The 20,929-nt window shown below is 37.0% G+C and overlaps 1 protein-coding gene across 1 annotated transcript in view; it reads right to left on the minus strand.

Annotated features, from left to right (window-relative positions):
* Positions 1 to 20,929, minus strand: part of LOC112054495 (uncharacterized) — a 105,176-nt gene that overhangs the window by 38,720 nt on the left and 45,527 nt on the right. Inside the window, exons 3-4 of the mRNA XM_052886817.1 lie at positions 3,760 to 4,568; positions 2,076 to 2,282 (exon numbers count right to left, since the gene is read on the minus strand). Coding sequence (XP_052742777.1) covers positions 2,076 to 2,282; positions 3,760 to 4,568 — 1,016 coding nt within the window. The remainder of the gene's footprint in view (positions 1 to 2,075; positions 2,283 to 3,759; positions 4,569 to 20,929) is intronic.

The raw sequence follows: 20,929 nt of genomic DNA on the forward strand, positions 1-20,929 counted from the left end.
GCTTAATTCTATTCATGTTATACCTAAACCGTGTGTATATTAAATTTGAATACACGTGTACTTCTGTACAAATATTTCCATTTACCCGATATTGTACAAACTAAGGACTATTTACATACAAGGGACTATTTACATCATAAGACTATTTACGTATTATGTTCGTCAATCTTTTTCAGCCTATTCAAAGTTATTATAATTTAATCTAGGAAAATAAATGTTTTTGTACGTCATGAATCTCCACAAAAGACTTGCTTCTATGAATAAATTAAAAAAAATGTTTATATTGAAATATAAATTATTTTTTTTTATATATATACTTATTAAAATTAAAAAAAGAATAAACAAATCGGTCCAGGCGTCTTCGAGTAATCAGCTAACATACATACAAAAAAACAGACTAATTAATTTATTTATTTATTATTCTACAAAATTCATATTAAAATTAAGCCTAACTATGATGCAACACAAACGACAGTTGGTTTTACCACAACTGAGAACCTCCTCCTTTTTTAAAGTCGGTCGAGAAAGAAGAATATTTTCCATAAATATTTTTTTTTCTTTTAAGAGCAATCATTGCGTTTAGCACCCATCCACCCAAATTAATACATGCTACAATTTCCAACCTGAAAGGCTATTCTGTAAGGACGTTATGTATAAATCTGAATGCACATCTACCTTTTTCTTTCTATTCTATCGTGTTAGACAGAGAGAGATAGAGGTGAATTCGAAACTCGCACTCACTAGTTATACAAAACATCCTTACAGAATAGGCCTCCAGGTCGAAACACGACATCGTCACCCACTGCCTACCTTGAGTATTCATAACTAACCTGTAATAGAAAATGAATTTTCCATTTTGTACAATTTGCACTAAATGCCTACTCTAGTTAAAATGCTTGTGCACGATACTGTTTGCCAGGAGAAGTAATCATGGTGTGTTATCCTGTCAAGCAATGGCCTGAAGACCCCTACAAACTATTAAGTCGTTGAGTGATTGGCGTTTCTAATTTCAACCCTTCAGCGAAATATTGCTTGGGGTAAGAGTCTATACACACCAGTGGCGAAGGATAGAATTTTGACGAAGGTAAGCCGTACGAAAGAAAATGAAAATTCCGCTTTAAACAAACCCCGGTTTCTCATACACCCATAATTACAATAATGGCTGTTGGATGTTCGACAATAGAGATGGGACAATTCCATGTACGAGTATGTATGAAATTTCAAGGTAACCCGGCGGGAATCGGCCTGTACGAACTCTTCGCCGCTGATACACACGATACCTTGCGGCGGGGACATGAAGCTATAATGGTGTCGCTGAATCTCTTTCTTACTGATTGTGTATCATATAATTAAATATCACGTGTCTCAATCGGTGAAGGAAAACATCGTGAGGAAACCTGCATACCAGAGAATTTCTTAATTCTCTGCGTGTGTGAAGTCTGCCAATCCGCATTGGGCCAGCGTGGTGGACTATTGGCCTAACCCCTTTCATTCTGAGAGGAGACTCGAGCTCAACAGTGAGCCGTATATGGGTTGATAACGACGACGACGACGATCATATAATTACTGTATCCTCATTGGCACCTGGGGACATTCTCCAGGTCATCCCCGGAGTTTTCGAATCAGCTGAAAAGCATCACAACACTCGACTATTTGAGATGAAAAAAGATAAATAGCGGTAGAATCGAAACTATCGCTCTCTCTTTTTCTTTGCATTGGGGCGAAAGAGATGGGACTGGGACAACTCCGCTGCTATTGATCGACATGTCTTTGATTGTATGTCGTTTTCTTTACGAGAAATGTCGATGGCACTAGTCCTAGGTGGGACGCGAAATCAAAAGCAGAAGATATTATTTGGACAATACACAAATTGGTAAGGGTAGTTCCTTTCTGAGTCAGATTCTAATCTACTATATAGAGTTCTTGCCTCTGCCTCTACAGGCAGAGAAAAACTTCCTAATTGGTCCAGTGCTTGCCAATCCGAATTTGGGCAGTGTGGTCGGTCTAAACTCTATATCCCTTATCCTCATCCTATAGGAGGATGGTCGTGTTTAAATAATATTGACTTAAGTTACCTGCGGAGAAGCGGAGGCCACTCTGTCGCGACGCGCTTCTCTCATCTGCTCCCGTGGCTCGTCGCGCAACACAGGCGACGGTCGGATGACAAACGCGTCGACGCGCGACGACGCGCGCATGCCCGGCGCTGCGCCCGCGTCGCCGATCGCGTCGCGCACCGCCCCGCGGATGTTGAGTATCGTGTCGCCCGTCTTGACGCGACGCGACTGGACATTTATTAACATTATCATCAACATCATCATAATCAGAAGCATTATCGCCAACTCACTGCGAGTGTTGAAAATTGTGTCGTGTCTTTCATTTATTTATTTATCATCATCATCATCATCATCATCATCATCATCATCATCATCATCATCATCATGTTCATCTACCATTTTTTAATCATCACGGATCTTGAGGATTGTATTACTCGCCTTGATGCGATGCAATAGAACGAGATCCCGCGTAAAAAATATATACTCATCTGTTAGTAATAAGAAATAAAATATGTTAGACTAGCGGATTTTTCCGGGATGAAAAGTAGACTATGTGTTAATCCAGAGTAAAATCTATTTCTATTCCGAATTTGAGCCTCAGTCAAAAGGTTCAAGGTTCAACTCCAAAGGTACAGTAGTTGTAGCGTTAAAGAGTAACGAATTTCCAAACAATCAAACGTCCATACAAACTTTCGCGTTTATAATATTAGTAGGATAATTTTCACATAGGCACATTTAACAAGACACCTATTTTCAATGACAAATACCGGCCGGAATTATTAAATTCTTAATAAAACCCCAAATAAGGAAGAAAACCTAGGACCTCTTGATCCGATATCCGATGACGAATAGACTACGCACTAGACCAACGAGGCATTCTTGGACGAACAATGTTTCAAGATTCTTATGCTAATGAGAACCATTACTTTACACTTTTACAAAATCTTTTTAGTAAAACGTCCTCACTTAAAAACGGCTTCGTAAAGAAAAACTTTTTAAATAAAAATTCTTATAAGAAACCGACTCCAAGTTGCAAAAGTAAAAAATTATAATAACCGACAAAAATTGTAATTTCACAATGGGCATTATACAATAACATTATAGTCCTTAGGCTAGATTCACACAACATTGTAATGTGCGTTTTTTATACGACGCCAATAAAAGTACGTTTAGGCGTATAAATACTGTAAAGATACATGCAGGACTACACATGACGTGGATCTAGCCTAATACAGTGCCAAATTTGATAACAACAGATACCGTTAAAGGTGTAAAGGGGGAGTAAATTAGAGATACAATATCTACCCCATAGATTGATTCACATAAAGTGTAATTATGTTTATTGATGTCAGGCATCGTTAGATATAGACCTCCATGAATATGTACTATTTCTGTCGGCTGAAGACGTAAGTTACCTTATTAACCAAATATAAAAACATTACGCTAGTTTGACGATTGAGGGTCTGGACCCTAAGAAAGTCAATTCAAAGTCCAAAATCACCATGATCCATATTCCATAGTTTCTCAATTTCTAACGAGTACCTATGGTAGTAGCTCGAGCTAACAAACTTTTAGTTTTTATTAAACGGGAAGGCATAGTTACAAAAACTCATTCAGACATTTATTTAGACAACAGAATGCTCTGTTAAATCCACGTTAGTCTATATTTATCATCCAAACTACAAGATAATTTTACTATATTTACCTTCGAAGGTTTATCCCAATCCGCACTGCTTCTCTTTTGACGTTCTAAGGTATCGTCCTCTGCAACTTGAGCTTTACTTAAATCATCTTCACTCACAGACGCTTTAGTCGCATTTCCAGCGCCAGATCCAAGTTCACCTGCTAATTTTTTATTTTCTGCGTCTACTCTCGCTTCTTCTGCCATTAAAATCCTATTCAATTCATCGACATTTGAGCCAGGGGCTACTATAAATCCACTGTCAGAAGCATTCAAATCTTCGCTCTCCAACAAACCTTTAGTGGTTTCACTAACATCTAAAGAGTTTTCATTTCTCTCATTAATTATAGGTTCTAAAATTTCAGGAACATTTTGTATATCGTTGTAATCTTCTGGGCTTATATTGCTTTTACTTATTACATCCGTTTCAAAAATATTATCATTATTAGTATTTAGGACGTTATTTTTTGTTACACTAGAGTCTTCGAAGGTTTCAACGGAAGGTGTTTCATCAGGCGTAACCAGCAAATTGCTGTCTTCAATGCTCGTTTCCGTTTCATCGTAGTCAACGCCAGTTACTTCGTTTACGTCTGTATTGTCTATCGAATCTTCGTCGAAATCGTTAGTGTCGAAGAATGGTTGGAAGTTTTTACTAATAGGGCTAAAGTTAGTAGCTTCGTCGTTGCTGTTATCGTTGGAAGTTCCGGGGTAGTCGCCTAGTGTTCTAGAGTTGTCGCGTAGAGAGGGGTAGAGGAGTGCGTCTCGGGGGAGCTCCGCCGCGGTGAGGGGGGGACGCTCAGAGCTGCTCTTTTCGGAGCGGGCGGAAGGGAAGCCTGAAACAAAAAAACTAATAAGATTTCGAGTTTTATTCAATTTGCAACAGCTATTGATTCAATTTATACATTTATGTATTTCTGACAAAATTTTTTGGTTACCTAAAAGTCGGTTGTTGTTCAAAATTGAAGAAAAAAAAATGGAAAGGAAAAAGATAAATTCGAAAAAAAGAATAAACTATGGCTACAAAAATTGCAGGTCATTCCAACAGCAAATAAATAGTAATTTTATGTAGCTACTTATTTCCAATAACATCTCGAGAAATAATGTTTTTTGTTCTTATTTTGATTCCTTAATTGGGAATGTATCCAATACCGTCTTTACCATAAGGGCAAACGGGGCCCATGCCCAGGGCCCCCCTTCTCAAAGGGCCTCCAAGGATTGACAATATCAATATCCTCCAAAACTTTGAGCTTAAGACTTTAAGGATATACCTAATAGAAGATTTTGCAACACAAATCCCCAAATCGTAACCAAAAGACCAGCAGCATTCTAAGACCACTAAAGACTTATTATATAATGGTCATACTTATTGAAAAAATGTTAGTATAAATCGCTTTTTACTTTCCAAAGGGGCCCTAATTCTTGTGTGTCCAAGGGCCCCAGCCTAGTTTAAGACGGCGGTGAATGTATCCTACGACAAAAAACATTTATGTAGGCTATGTATTTGATCGTCAATGTATCTACTTCGATTTATCTACGTATATACAAAATTATGTTATAGATACTTTTAAATATATATAATTAAAACAATGCTCAAATTACTTTTAATCTCAAATATATTATATGACTGAACAGATGATCATTTTTATCTTTACCTAATACATTTATGTCTACTCGTATATCAAAAAAACAAAATGGCATTCCATATTTGATGACTTTTCTGTACATTTAAGTATAAGAGAGTTAAAGTTCCATGAAGGGAATTGGAAAAAGGAATATTAAACGAGTTTAAAAAAACATGGCTACCTTTTTTTAAAAGAATATTTAAAAAAAAAGTAAAAGCATTTAAGGTCGCAGTATATTACAGTTAAAACCGATTTCTCTCTTAAAATCAGCGTAATCATTGGAATTAATCAAGTCATTACATCAAAAGGGCGTCACTTAGGACCCGAGTTACTTAGCATTTGCTGCAGGGATATGACTTACTAACTTAAGGCTCCTACAGACTACATTTTTTGAAGCTCGAAAACGTGTAATGGGACCTTATAAGATTTGATAAAGGGTTGTTATAGACGATATATTATAGACGATTTAGTTTACGATGGTAGCGAACTTGGAGCTCGCTATCATCGTTAAATCTTCAATAAAGCTTAAGTAACTTAAACTACTGATTAGATTTTGTGAGGTATCGCAGTTGAACGTAGGGGAATGTCTTATACGGTAAGGAAACAGATACACGACCGAAGCCCACCACTAAAACCCTAGTAGTTATTAACATACACGTATGTTTCATTAAATTATCTTATTTACGAGTATCTAACGGAACCGGAGTGCGTAAAATAAGTGCATAACAAAATTTAGGAGATCGCTTTAACAGTTAAACTTTTAAAGTGATCAATGCAAATTATAATCACATGAATCGAATAGTATATATATTTTTTTAATTTAACTGCACAAAACGCATTGTAAATTTAAAAAAATCAAGTATCAATAATATCAGCTTAGTCTAATGACTAATGACACAAATAAATGAGTCATGAGTTTTGAAGTCATGTCCTTGGTTGAAGTACTGGCTATGAAATATTAAGCTTTTTGTTCTTTCGACAAATTCTCATAAATAATATTATCCTTTTAATGACATTGGTAAATCATCATTATAAATACAACATCATTATAATAAAAATATATATAAATAAAATTGAAATATCGTCTGTGATTTCAAGATAACTGTATTTTCTCAAGTGCAAGTTATTTATTTACACGATACCTAACCACAAACAAGCTTTCTTACAATTTTTGTATATTTGTCTGTCCATGCTAATCTTTGGTACGGCTGAACCGATCTTAACGGGACTTTCACTGGAAAATAGAGGAGGTTATGGAGCCACATTTTGGCAAAAAATCCATGGCTCTCACGGGATTTGTGAAAAACTGAATTTCACGAAAACGAATTCACGGGCGACTTAGTAACTAAATATAAATGAAGAACCTCCGTAGTCTGTAGTATTCCTAAGGCGCTAAAGAGGTCCCGGCGATCACTTTAAACCGTCCCCCTCCCCGCCCCGCAGCGCCGTAACTCATAAAAGTGTGTTGGAAACCTCTTAATCTCGAGGACGTGGAATTATTTATAAGAGGGATTAGCCTCGGGGTTGGAAAGGGGACCACTTCTGGCGCTGATGAGGCTATATTTATTCATATATTTTTATATTCACCCACAAGTTACCCCTTGACTGCTGCCTCATCTGATGGTAAGTGATTATGCAGGCTAGATGTTGACAGAGATATGTTAAATTGGCAAAGGAGTCGCCATACAAACTCGGGCCCAAATTATACTAATGATACAGTGCTGAAAATTGGCCATAAATTAGGACAATTAAGGAGAACTCATAAGACCAATTTTCAAAGAAATCTATATTCGCCTAATCAAGTAATCAGTTAAATTACTTGTGGGCAATAATTCCTATCCCTTTAACATACAATTTATTGCATTATTTTTCTCCGACTGACAGGCGACAGTTTTAATAAGGATTTGACATCTAATCAAATTAACACATCTTATCAAATTATGTTAGTAATGATATTTGACAGTGACATTGACAGCTCGCGTTTGCAAAGACACCTGACTACAACAACTACGATTGGTGTGAAAATAATGAAATCAGCTTATTTTCCCTGTCGGCGAATATTATTTTAGTTAAGATTTTAACCTAGTAATCTAGTAAAATTTATTTTTTTTGGTACATTTTAAATTTCTGTATCGTTATGTAAGGTGGGCCCAATTTCGAACATATCTACCAGTTTATTTTACCTAAATGTCTGGTGATTTCTACCCGGCATCACATTGGAATGCTAAATCGCTTAGTGGGTGGTGCAAAGTCTACGTCCGTTCTAATTAGTATTAAAAGGGTAAGTAACTTTAACCGAAACGGAATTTCCAATAAAAGTTTTTCTTTAGAATTTGAATTAGACGAATTGTTAGGTCACAGTTGAGGGTCCAACCTTTTGTTCATTAAGTTCCAAGATATGTTTGAAATTATAAGGATAGAGCGGACAATGAGATAGATAAAGAACAAGACGCCATTTAGCACTTTCGTTTAGATCTAATAGTTACGCATAAATAAGTAAACACATGGTGTAGCATCGACATTCACACTAAGAATGCACAGACAAAAATGTCTAAATTGAGCTTTAATTTTTTAAATTATCACTCGCCAGTCGATAAACAAAAACAATGAAACAGAATACTTCTACAAAATCCAAAATATCGCTGTTAAATCATGTTTTGTGTTATGTTCGTAAATTACATTAGAGTTTAGTACCAAATTAAGAATTGCTGATAGTATTAATTTAAAAAATGAAACTTTACAGTTCTTGTTGGTTTTTAACTTAAGGTTTATAGCCCCGTTAATAGCCAGTAGCCGATCTAAGCATAAGAAAATCTCTATGTCAATGAAACTTGGGCGCAGGAAGTTCGCCTAAGAAGGCTTGCTGGGAATTTTGGCAATTTGAAGAAAAGGCTTGATTTCAATTTAACACTTTCAAAGGGCAAGGATATTGAGGGTGAGGGGGTTAAGGGGAACTAAATTAAATACACAATAACCTCTGATGAGGGAGGGTTGTATACACTGTGTATCTTCAAAATTCTGTACTACCTGTATATACCGTTGCATCGTAGCAATTTTTTAACCAATATTTTAAAAGGGGAAGGTGTTTAATACAGCCTTTTTTATTGAGAAAAATACAATAGAGAATTTAAACTAACATAATTATCCTAAAAACTATACCTAAAAATCATGCCCACGGAATGGTGGCAAGACTGGCTGCATTTCCCCGCTGGACAGTCAGGCTGATCCTTTGCGCAAAAAATGAGCCAGCCCTTCTGTGACCAGCCTAGGCAACTAGTGACGGTGAAATAATTCGAAGATTTTCTTTAAGATGGCGACTCAATAAGCCAAGGGTCTCCACGGCAAAAGAAACAAATGTGTAAATCTCGGTCAGAGACACATACTCGTAAATGTACCACTTAACGTTTTCAGCTTTTTTTGCTGCGGCTTCCGGTCTTGATTCTGTCGACGTAGCGTCTATAATAAAGGTAGACTTGTAAGTAATTTTTCTAATAGTTGTTCTCTACGGGATCTCATAAAAACACCAAATCAACGACTGTCTCGTATATCACAGTGAATAGTATTTCCGTGTTTCACTGCTCAGCAAGTCGCGAAGCTGAAGGCAGTGGTCAGGGCACAAAGTTCGAAGAACCGATGGACATTGACGTCCCAAGATGCTGGAATGGCAACGGTTTTGTTTGGAAGTCCATGCAAGAATCATACGTCAGTGGACGTCCATCGGCTGTGATGATGATGATGATAACCATGAAAAAATATATATATTTTTTATTTAGACACCGCCATTTAGCTATGGCAACTTTTTGCTAGAGTTCCTTAGACCTATAACAATGTTTTTAATGGCGAAAAGTTGCCACTAAGCTATGTAGCTGGTAACACCACCCCAAGCTCAAAAGTGGCATACTGTAGGGCAAAAGCATAGTCAGTCAACTATTATAAAATCACGAAGATCTGGCTACCACAGTCCTTCAATCTTTAACATCAAATGAAACCGCAGTCAAACGCTATCATAAAAATAATATTCCTATTCTATACAACTTGAACCTAGTTAACTTTAACAAGTTAAGCTTTAATTTCGCGCAAGATTTCACAAATTTGTGGAAGACATCAAAAACCATCCTCCCTTGCCCCCGGGCGTGGTTAGGGAACCCATAAAATAGAAACATGATATTATGTTCGCCGTAACTGAAGCGATGCCCTTGTCTTAATTAATCCATCTCGGCACAGGGCAAAGGTCCTCGTTACTCTATACAGATTTGACAGGCTATTAGTCTTTGCATGAATATGTGTCTGTTATGTGGCCTTCGTTAGGTTATAGAGAGATCCGTGATAATAAATGAGAGCCTTCAATGTATTCAACATACACGTGTAAACCATTTTTAGTTCTTGTTGTTAGTGTTCTAAAAGTCGTAATTTTTTAAATAAACGATAATGGAAGAGGAAGACTTAGACAAAGATGGAACCCAAGCAAATTCAATTTTGAGCTTCACCGTTCTGAGACACGTTATATTTAATTTTTTAAAATGCACACAATGAAAAGTTGGAGTTTCGAACCGGATTCGAACCCATCTCCGGAGTCGGAGGCAGAGGTCATATCCACTGGGCTGAAATACAGCTATATTTTAGCTAGATAAGATAAAGCTGTTATTTTCCCTGATAATCTAGTTATCAGTTAGTGAAAGAATTTTTAAAATTAATTAGGTACATACAAAAATACAAATCTTTACTCTTTACAATATTAGTGTAGACATACAAGTAGGTGTAAATAAAAGAATGACACTAATATACTCCTATTATTAAGCTGGCATTTCTATTGCTTTATAACTCCATATACCTACATTAGACTCGTATTCTACTGTAGGTAAACCTCGACCTCTCCAGAGACTTCAACTTCAAAAAGGTTGATTGTGAATGCATCACGATACGAATTAAGTGGAAACTAGCATCAACATGCCAGTCAAGTTGCCAAAGTGCGGTTAGTTCGAAGTGCGCTGGCAAATTGCAACTGTTACAGTTAAGCGTGATCTGTGGTTTTATGAATTTAAGGTGCCGATTCGTATGGCTAATTTTGAGTGTTAGAAATTCTTAATAACGAAAATTTTTCTCGTTCGACGAGATCTAAGTTACTTTAGATGATGGAATGGCGACCCTGCGGTCTAAAGTGTTGGTTGACCAACCGCCAGGTGGACTGACGACATCAAACGAGTTACAGGGATTTGCTGGATGCAGGCGGCTCAGGATCGTGATGTTTGGAAGTCCCTACAAAAGAATGTCGTGTAATGGACGTCCATCGGTTGTATGATGATGATAGACAAAAGTTAAGACAAACTAATCAAATTGCCGCACCAACGGTTAGTTTTAATTTTTAATCAATGTTTTATTGTTGTACTTAGCATTTTCTCTCACCAAAGGTTGTCTGGGAGAGATCGCCTTAGCGGTAAGGCTGCCATTTCCTGCTAATCGTAGTTTTAATTTTCTCTTTTTTGTGTTATCTTGTTTTGTACTTGTGTCCAATAAGAGTAATAACTATATAAATAAAAAGTGTGTACAAAATTTCGTATTAATCGATGCAAGGAACGTTGGATTCCAGTAATCAGGATAACTACCAACTGTCCTAATTACCCAAAAAAATAACTGACACACGATTTAGATTTTCTTACAGGCTCCAGGTTCGGCCGTGTCTAGATACCACCATACCGACAAAGACGTACCGCCAAACGATTTAGCGATGTCGTGTAGAAACCGAAAAAGGATGTGATTTTCATCCTACTTATTCCAATACCCGCTTTCATCTTAGATTTCATCATCATTTACCATAATGTAGTCAATGGCTTACTTGTAAACAATAAAAAAAACATGACAGATTTTTAACCGACTTCAAGAATTTCCCATTTGAATCATGTTTTTATGTTTGTTTCCTTTATAACTTCATCATTTATTGACATAAAACAACACATTTTTCCGCTCGACATTGTAACTTGCACATCGACATCAAGTGAGGCTTTAATACGAAAGGATGATATTACATTCGGGGCTAAGAGAGCTAATCTTGAACCGAGAACTCCAGAGAGATTTGTAAAGAAATAGTTACATTTGAGCGCAGGCCAAGAACTTAAGCCGGTGCTTAGCGCAGAATCTCCCGCGCCGACGAAATGTGCGCCGTTATCGCATATACGTGCTTGCACTGACAACGTTTACCTTAAAACGCTTTTATTCGCCTTTCCCGCTTCTTATTAACAGTAGTTAGTGCTCTTTGGCTCTTCATATACTTTTTTATACAAATACTAGCTAACGCCACGCGGTTTCACCCGCGTGGTTCCTGTTCCCGTAGGAATATGAGGATAATATATAGCCTATAGCCTTTGTCGATAAATGGGCTATCTAACACTGAAAGAATTTTTCAAATCGGACCAGTAGTTCCAGAGATTAGCACGTTCAATCAAACAAAGAAACAAACAAACTCTTCAGCTTTAAAATATTAGTATAGATTTCTATGAGTTTAAGCAAAACCTTTGATTCTTAGTCTGTAAGGTAAGATCGGACTGACAACGGTCATCTTCAAACGCGTTTTTAGCCTTTTCAGGTTCTTATTAATAATAGTTAGTGGCTACTCTTTGGCTCTTCGCGAAGTTATTTTATTTAATATTTCTTGAAGTATAACCTGAATCTTTGATTCTCAGTCTGTAAGATAATATCGGACCCGCACTGTCAACGCTCACATGCAATGCTTTTATTCACCTTTTCAGTTTCTTGTTAACAGAAGGTTGTACTTTTTGGCTCTTCACATACTATTTTTGTTCAAACATTTCTAGAAGTATTACAATAATAATAATAGAGCCGTGATATAACCTCTGCCTCCGATTCCGGAGGGTGTGGGTTCTAATCCGGTACGGGGTTGCACCTCCAACTTTTCAGTTGTGTGCATTTTAAGAAATTAAATCGCACATGTCTCAAACGGTGAAGGAAAAACATCGTGACGAAACCTGCATAGCAGAGAATTTTCTTAATTCTCTGCTATGCAGGTTTCGTCACGCATACGCAGAATCGAAGGCAGAGGTCATATCCACTGGTACGAATGTTGCTACAACAAAATTCACAGCAATAATAAAAATTATAAGTCGTCAGAAATTTTTCAAATCATGGTACGCGACGACAAAATGTCAACAAAACATCTTCTCGTTTGTGAAGAGCTCTTGCTTAGAGTGGCTTGGCGCAAACTCTTCATCTAAATGAGTCTAGTTTAGTAGTCGCGACTCTTGTGACAGATGCTTGTGCTTCATTTGAGGTTAAACCATCATTATAAAATGTTGACTTTTGAATGAAGAGATGACTACTAGAGACTAAACTTAGAACTAATACTAAACATAGGACGAGAGCTTGCAATACATTATTTTATGAAAGCTGAAAGTTTTTTTTTATTCTTTACAAGTTAGCCCTTGACTACAATCTCACCTGATGAAGCGTTGATGCAATCTAAGATGGAAGCTTGCTAACTTGTTAGGAAGAAAATGAAAATCCACACTCCTTTCGGTTTCTACACGGCATCGTAACGGGACGCTAAATTGCTTGGCGGTGGGTCTTTGCTGTTAGAATGTTAACTAGCCACGGCCGAAGCCTCCCACCAGCCAGACCTGGACCAATTAAGAAAGCCTCAATCGGCCCAGCCGGCGATCGAAACCAGGACTTTCGTCTTGTAAATCCACCGCGCATACCACTGCGCCACGGAGGCCGTCAAAGTTTACCCATGCTCCTACGATAAGTTCCATAAATGGCTATAGTACTGATAGCCATTTATGGAGCTTAGACCGTGGTTGATTTGGAAAGTACCAGGTTTCTCTTACTCGTACGTACTCTTTTGATAGTTTTTCTATGGGAGGATTTTCATGAGGAATCATGTCTCTAATCACCAGACCTTTAGCTTCTAGTCAACCCTTCGCTAATGACCCTTAATGTTTGATTTTTAAAGGTGCTTTTCGAAGGGTTGCCGCTAAGCTAAGAGACTGGCAACTGGAGACAAGATTTGTGATACTATGCCGAGAAAAATATTAAAAAATATTTAGTCGTTTATTTGGCTACCGTACCAGCAGTGGCGTGCACTTCATACATGCATTAAAGTACTGCATACCCTAAGAGTTGTCTTTTTAGTGTTTATTAAATACAGATTTTTCCAGGTTGCTCAATTTTATTACTAGTACATACCCTGATCGACTACCTTATGCACGCCACTGCGTACCAGTCAAGCCAAGCTAGCTAAGTAAAATTGACAAACTTTCAGCCTTCATAAAATGAAGTACCTATGTATGTCTATAGGTAATAGTTATTTATGTCACTAACTATAATGAGGGCCTTTGTAGCACGAGTAATTTTTCTGCACAATAGATTGCACGAGTGCTAAAATGGCTAATTACGTGCATACAATACTTTTCTACAACCATGATAAAAGAATTATCAAATCTATATTTGTTCTATTTACGGAAAAGCGTCCAGTAAGCTTGCGGTCAATACAAGAAATGTATCGAGAGATTCGAATTAAATAACTTTTAAAACTTAATAAAAAATATATCGCGTTGCAAAGAAAACTTCCCGGCCGTCGTCCGCTCGACTACAAACTAAAAACTACAAAGTTGCGGTAGTGCGAAGAGAAGTGCAAATCAAGTGCTTTCGCGAAACTTTGCGGTTTTGGCTTTAAAATGTCTTGAAATACAACTTTGAAACTTTATACTCGTATTTTTCCTCACAAAGATCTGAGTGAAAACTGAATTAAACATCGAAGTTTTGTTTTTACGGATATTTTGAAAATATATTTTTAAAATAAATCTTTGCCAGATTTCACTTTTTGTACATTTTTAAGTTAGTATGAGACTAAGTAATAATTTGTTTAAAGTTTATTAATGAAAAAAAAAATGTCACACAGATTTAATAGGGTAATGTCGCAGGTATTTTTTTATATAATTTTATAGACGATTGGTCTGTCATTACGTGCAGTCATGTTACTTTTAATTTTTTTACAATTCGTGCGATGTAGCATGGTGCGGGTGACAGTTCGTTTCACTCTTGAAAGTTTGCCGGGATTCACAATAATGATGAGTATTATGAACGTCAAGCAGCAAATGTCACACGCACCATGCTACAGCGCACGAACTGTAGGTATCACTTTACTAACACATGCAAAGTAGGTATGAGTACCTCAATGGTACAGTTTTAAGAACGCCCAACTTTTGTTATTCTCTTTTCATTCATCCTCTGTACTTGTTTAAATCATAAAAGCATCGTCATCAACCCATATTCGGCTCACTGTTGAGCTCGAGTCTCCTCTCAGAATGAGAGGGGTAAGGCCAATAGTCCACCACGCTGGCCCAATGCGGATTGGCAGACTTCACACACGCAGAGAATTTAGATAATTCTTTGGTATGCAGGTTTCCTTACGATGTTTCCCTTCACCGATTGAGACACGTGATGCTTAATTTCTTAAAATGCACACAACTGAAAAGTTGGAGGTGCATGCCCCGGACCGGATTCGAGCCCACACCCTCCGGAATCGGAGGCAGAGGTCATAACCACTGGGCTCTCACGGCTCATAAAAGCATACCTTTCTTGATTTTATGCAAACCATAACATTTTTAAGGTGAACAAAAACTACTAAAGTACTCAAGCACCCACAGATGGGTGCGGCATGATGGGTGCAGGATGCGACACCCTAAACAGCATCCGTTGTGAGTAAGTCGTTTAGTAAGTCCAGTAATCACAGCGCATTAGCATCGCTGTGCCACGTAGCGACAATTTGCGCGCCGCCTCATCATCGCACCGTTATTGCCTTTGTAATAGAGTTCATTTCCGCGTGAATTATTCATGATTCGAGCCAATATTGTTACCGCTCTTTATTGTGCTAATAGGGCTCGTTATGGTTTCCTCCTTGTTCGGCTTCCGTTCGTTACTCGTGGTTTTGATGAATATTGTATTATTAATTACCTTTATTGGGGAATGTTTAAAGCTCGCGGCGCTGAAATTAAATGGAAAATGAAATAGTAACAAAAAGTAAAGTCTCACGTTTAGATAACGTACTTATTTTCTCACACCTTACACATGTTAAATATTTAAACGTTATTGGATAGAAGCAGTCGTTACATTGCGGTTCATCATGAATATATAATGATTTATTTATTTTGCTATCATCCGCGAAAAGCCGACGAACCCATGCGACAACGACTCTGACAAAATACTCTCTTCGTACGTTTCACCCCGAAACCGGAGCATCCTCAGGAGATGTTGACTCTACAACGTGCAATTGCATGCACGTACGTAGAGAGTATTTTGACGGATCTGGGTGACGTTGTTGCATTGGTTCGTCGACTTTTCGCGGATGATAGCAAAATAAATATAAATAAATATAAATAAATTATTATAATATTAAACGTTACGTAAAATAATAAAAAATGCATATTATTCGTTTTTCAATTTACAAACCTGCTGGAATAGTGTTATCCTGTTTTGACGGGGTTTAAGGGTCATGCTTCTTTAAAGCCATCCAGCACTTGAATAGCACCCCCTCTCTTAGCTTCGTCAGGTACATTTATACCCTAGCAAACGCTCGCGACTTCGTTCGCGTGGAATTCGTTATAAACTTACAACCCCAGTTTCACCCCCTTTTGATTTAATTTTCGCGACTAAAAGCATTGTCGATCGAGGACTGTCGATTATAATATATATGCTGCAACTAAAATTTTCAAAATACATATCTTCAATGTACAGAAATTGGCCTGTTACAGTTTTATAATAAGCAGAGGCGTTACCTATAGTGCTTTACCTATAGTGCAGGGTGTGCGTTGCGTTGCACCCAGGCGCCACTCGCCGCGCAGGTTATATAAGTAACTATGGTAGCGGACACCCGCGACATCGTCCGCCCGTAAACCTCTTTAATCCGGCTAACCCCAAACCCGCAAAATCCGTTCTTAGTGGACACCTACTATCTAAAAATTACCTCCCTGCCAAATTTCAGCTTTGTACTTCAAGTGGTTTTCAAGATTTCATGATGAATGACCTTTCGCATTTATATATTAAGATAGCGAAGAGGCGCCTCTGATAATAAGTATAGATATAAGCCTATAGCTCACTACATCAACTCCGTGGTTGCAAGCTATCGCGAAGACAGATTTTGCAGCTTAGCTGCCGGGGTGCTCTAATGAGTTGACAACATAAACCTCGCTTTTGCAACTTAGATATTTTTGGTTTACTCAGCTCAGTAATTCAGTATTCTCAACTGGGCAACTGTAACAAACGTCACAATCAGGGACATTTTTGTAAATCTGTTCCCATCCGCTACATAACTCCCGAATGGCAGATCTGCTTCAGCGGCTTGAAGTTTCATGGACTCCGTAATGGTCTGCCATTAGCATCAGCCTTTCACGTGCAGACGATTTGCGGCCAAGCCTTATCTGTGCTACTTTATTGTCTGTTACATAGTGTCCTTTTTCGAATGAATTTGTTAAATCTGACTACTTTTATTATGTTGGTAATGTTAGTCGATTTTGCTTTTTGTTTGTTGATAACAGCTGCCCGTTGAAACGTAAAGATACTCATACCTACCGTTAATATCTCAATAGTTTTAATTTAAAATTAAATTAAATGAAGCCTAGGTTTAATCCACAATTTTCTACCTTAATTACTAATTTGTTTGTTCGAACACATCGAGTATTGTTGTTTTAAAGTATCACACAATGATAATTTTATACTATAGATCGGCTACGTCCCTACAAAATCACCGCAAAAAGTGATCCGAATTGTCTACAATACTGAGAGCACACATGCACAATTATGTATTTAATTCCATTACATATTTATGTATTGATATTGACACGACATTGCAGATGATATTTAGGTATTATTTGTTTAAATAACGTTCGTCATTGACCACAACTGGTATTGAGTTGTGTATAATTCCTCTTTTAAACGCTTCATTTTTCATGCGCTAGTAACACATCTAATAGTATTTAAATATCATTGTATCACACCCAAAATCACAAACAAAATTGTCTGTAATTTTTTGAAGAAAACGAGCTTTATATTAGGTATATTCATCGATTTCCTATTAATAAGTGGATGCACAATCAGCGACCAAAAAACATCCCCACTCAATGAGTGCCAAACACAACTTATTGGCATTCAAGTCAAGTAGTCGCATTAGCAAATTCAACCATAAACTCACAACGATTATAAATATGAAACATCGATTCTATAGAATTTTTATAATCGCATTAAATCATTGACAGAAAAACAACGTATAGCGAGGCAGTTCTTTATGTAATTAGTCTGAGGTCTACATGCATTACATATCTATGTAAAACTTGCTGATTACTCATTCAGAAATCATTCAGCAAGTTTGCAATATTTAACACCTCATTGCCTCCAATTCAATTAGTCCTTCTGGATATATTACCTTGATTTCCACCCATCTGTAGACCTGGTTCAGTAAGCAATTTTAATTTCTAAGCCTGACTTTTGAAAATCACGAGAAGTGATTTAAAATAATAACTTGTTCAAGAATTTTATACATCATCATAGGATATACCTGGCAAAAATATTGGCCTTCAAAAATAAAACCAGACATATATTTTTTATGACTAATATTTTCCTGTTTCACCTAATCTAATTGATAAATTCGACCCCCATAAGGATAAAATGAGGGATGATGGGGAACTCCTTTGTGCTGCGGTTACTGTAGCGATTTTGCTGAAATTTGTAATAGAAGTAGATTTTTCAAAAACTGAACTCCACGCGGACGAAGTCGTGGCGTCCGCTAGTAATTTATATAAATATAAAACACGAGATACTTGAAACTTAATTATAATATTTATGTTTGGCGTTGAAACCTTTAACACAAAGTTATCGTATAAAACGTTTCGCTGACATTTCGAGTCGCTTTGAATAGGTTCCCGAATGTATTTGTTTTATCCAAAATAATCACACAAAATCCTTTTTCGGGGCACGTTCAAAAAACAACACGCCATGTGTCTTTGAAATTAATGTAAATCCTCGAAAAGGCTTCGAAATAAACGTATTTTTATTTCCTTTTTAACGTCCTGTCGACCCTTATTTCGTGTACATTAAAAATCAATTTAGTATAACTCGATGTTCTAATTACAAAGCTTTTGATGTCTTGTAATTATTTTCTAGTCGTTTTCACTAAACCGTGTTTATTATTTAGACCGCGGGAGCGACGGCGCGAGTGTGAAATATAAATTCATTTTGTTTACGTAAATAATATTATTTTCTCATAAAAAGGGGCTTCCTTCAAAAACATATTTATGTTCAAAATTTCTTTTCCTTTTAACTTTAAAGTGGGTTATCATTTGCTTTTTACTTTTTTAACAATTTAATGTTTGTGTATTTGTTATTAGTAATTTAAGCCATCCTCGTTCTTTTCGTCGTCGTCGTCGTCGTTATCAACCCATATACGGCTCACTAATGAGCTCGAGTCTTCTCTCAGAATGAGAGGAGTTCGGCCAATAGACCACCCCGCTGGCTCAATACGGATTGGTAGACTTCACACACGCAGATAATCAAGAAAATTCTCTGGTAGGTTTCCACACGATATTTTTCCTTCACCCTTTGAGGCACGTGATATTTAATTTCTTAAAATGCACAGAACTGAACCCACATCCTCCGGAATTGGAGGCAGAGGTCTATCACGGCTTATAATTAATTATTAGCTTAATTAATTAATTTAGAAATTAATTTAGAACGCCGAGATTCTCAATTGAATGGCCCCGAATCAATCCAGTTACGGCATTATAATCGAATGTACACAATCAATATCGCGCACAAATACGATGGAGAAACACAATTAAACCTGGAATAAACAAACGTACGTGCAATTTAATTAATTACTCGATTTCCAGTGACCGAGTTTCAGAGCCTCAATGCTTCTAGCAGAAGGGTTTGATATATAGGATCCAATCCCATTTGGATAGGCAGACAAAACACACCTAGAGAATTAAGAAATTTCTCAGGTATGCAGGTTTCTTCTCGGTGTTTTTGCCTTCATTTGAGCCATGTGACATTTAATTTCTTAAAATGCACATAACTGAAAAAATTAGAAGTGCTTGTCTCAACCGAGCCGTGATAGCCCAGTGGATATGACCTCTGCCTCCGATTCCAGAGGGTGTAGATCCGAATCCGGGGCATGCACCTCCAACTTTTCAGTTGTGTGCATGTTAAGAAATAAAATATCACGTGTCTCAAACGGTGAAGGAAAAAATCGTGAGGAAACCTGCATACCAGAGAATTTTCTTAATTCTCTGCGTATGTGAAGTCTGCCAATGCGCATTGAGCTAGCGTATAATATGCTAATATGGGTTGAGGAAATGAAAAAAAAAAATATCTCTCAAACCGGATTCGTGCCTACACCCTCTGAATCGAAGGCAGAGGTCATATCCAACGGATTATCATGGCTCAATACCTATTATTACTAAATAATAATAGGTATCGAGAGAGTAATTATTACTTGTTATAACTTGCTAAAAAGATATTATTACAATATCTCAGGATAAAAGATAAAGTAGAGTAAGAATCGGTGCAAACTTTATAAATAACCCCTATTATGCAAGCGCTTTATAATATACTCGTATTATACACCACATTAATAAGAAAACAAGAAATATAAAACTAATTAATAATATAATACACTGATGAAAAAGGAATACGAAAATAATAATTATAAAGAGAAACAAAAGCTCCTACTCGTATGTACACTATTGTACTCATAAATGCTAAAACTGTTTTGAATAAACGCCAAACAAACAAAATTACACATATTAATATTCAGAGGGTAAACAAAGAATCCTGTATTTTTCCAGCCTTAGTCTCTTTCCACACTACATTTAATGCAAATCTGGAGAATGTCGTTTTGAAGTTTTATGGTATTTTAACCGACATTAAAAAAAGTATTTAGTATCTGTTGACCATGGGCTTAAAGTCTCAAAGGCAAGTGCTGCAAATACATAGTAATTCGTTATGACCGAGTATTTACAACGCTTACAAAATTGAGCGTATTCTGCAGCTGCGCGAGGCGTTTGGGACGTGCGTGAGAGATGAGACACTGCCAACGTATCTACGCAGGTTGCGTCCCATACTAAAGCACGCCCCATAGACCACGGAACCATTGTCATTCCGTTGGGCCTCTTGATAAAAATTTTGTTAACGCCCATACAAATAATGATCATCAATTGCCTACGACGTCATAAGTTCGTACCATTTTGTATGGGGCGTTTTTCAGGGATCCGCGGCAGCGCCGCAAATCTGACCCTTTAAATCGCTGTAGCTCCGAAAGTAATGATCGCAGATACCTTGTTACTTTTACAAAATTGCTTTACTATTAGCGTACTCTTAATTTATATACAATTTAAAAAACTGTCATCATCCCTATTGCGAAAAAAATAAAAATATTAATCTTATGTTTCTAGAGTTAGAAAGTTGGTGGTTGTAAAAATGTCTAAATCTGAATCGGATCAGAGTCTTTAAATCAAATGCAAACAGAAGCCGTTTTACTATCGATATAAAGAGGATATTTTTTTAAATTT

The sequence above is a fragment of the Bicyclus anynana genome, chromosome 18 (assembly GCF_947172395.1).
Source record: "Bicyclus anynana chromosome 18, ilBicAnyn1.1, whole genome shotgun sequence".
In the NCBI taxonomy this organism is placed as follows: Eukaryota; Metazoa; Arthropoda; class Insecta; order Lepidoptera; family Nymphalidae; genus Bicyclus; species Bicyclus anynana.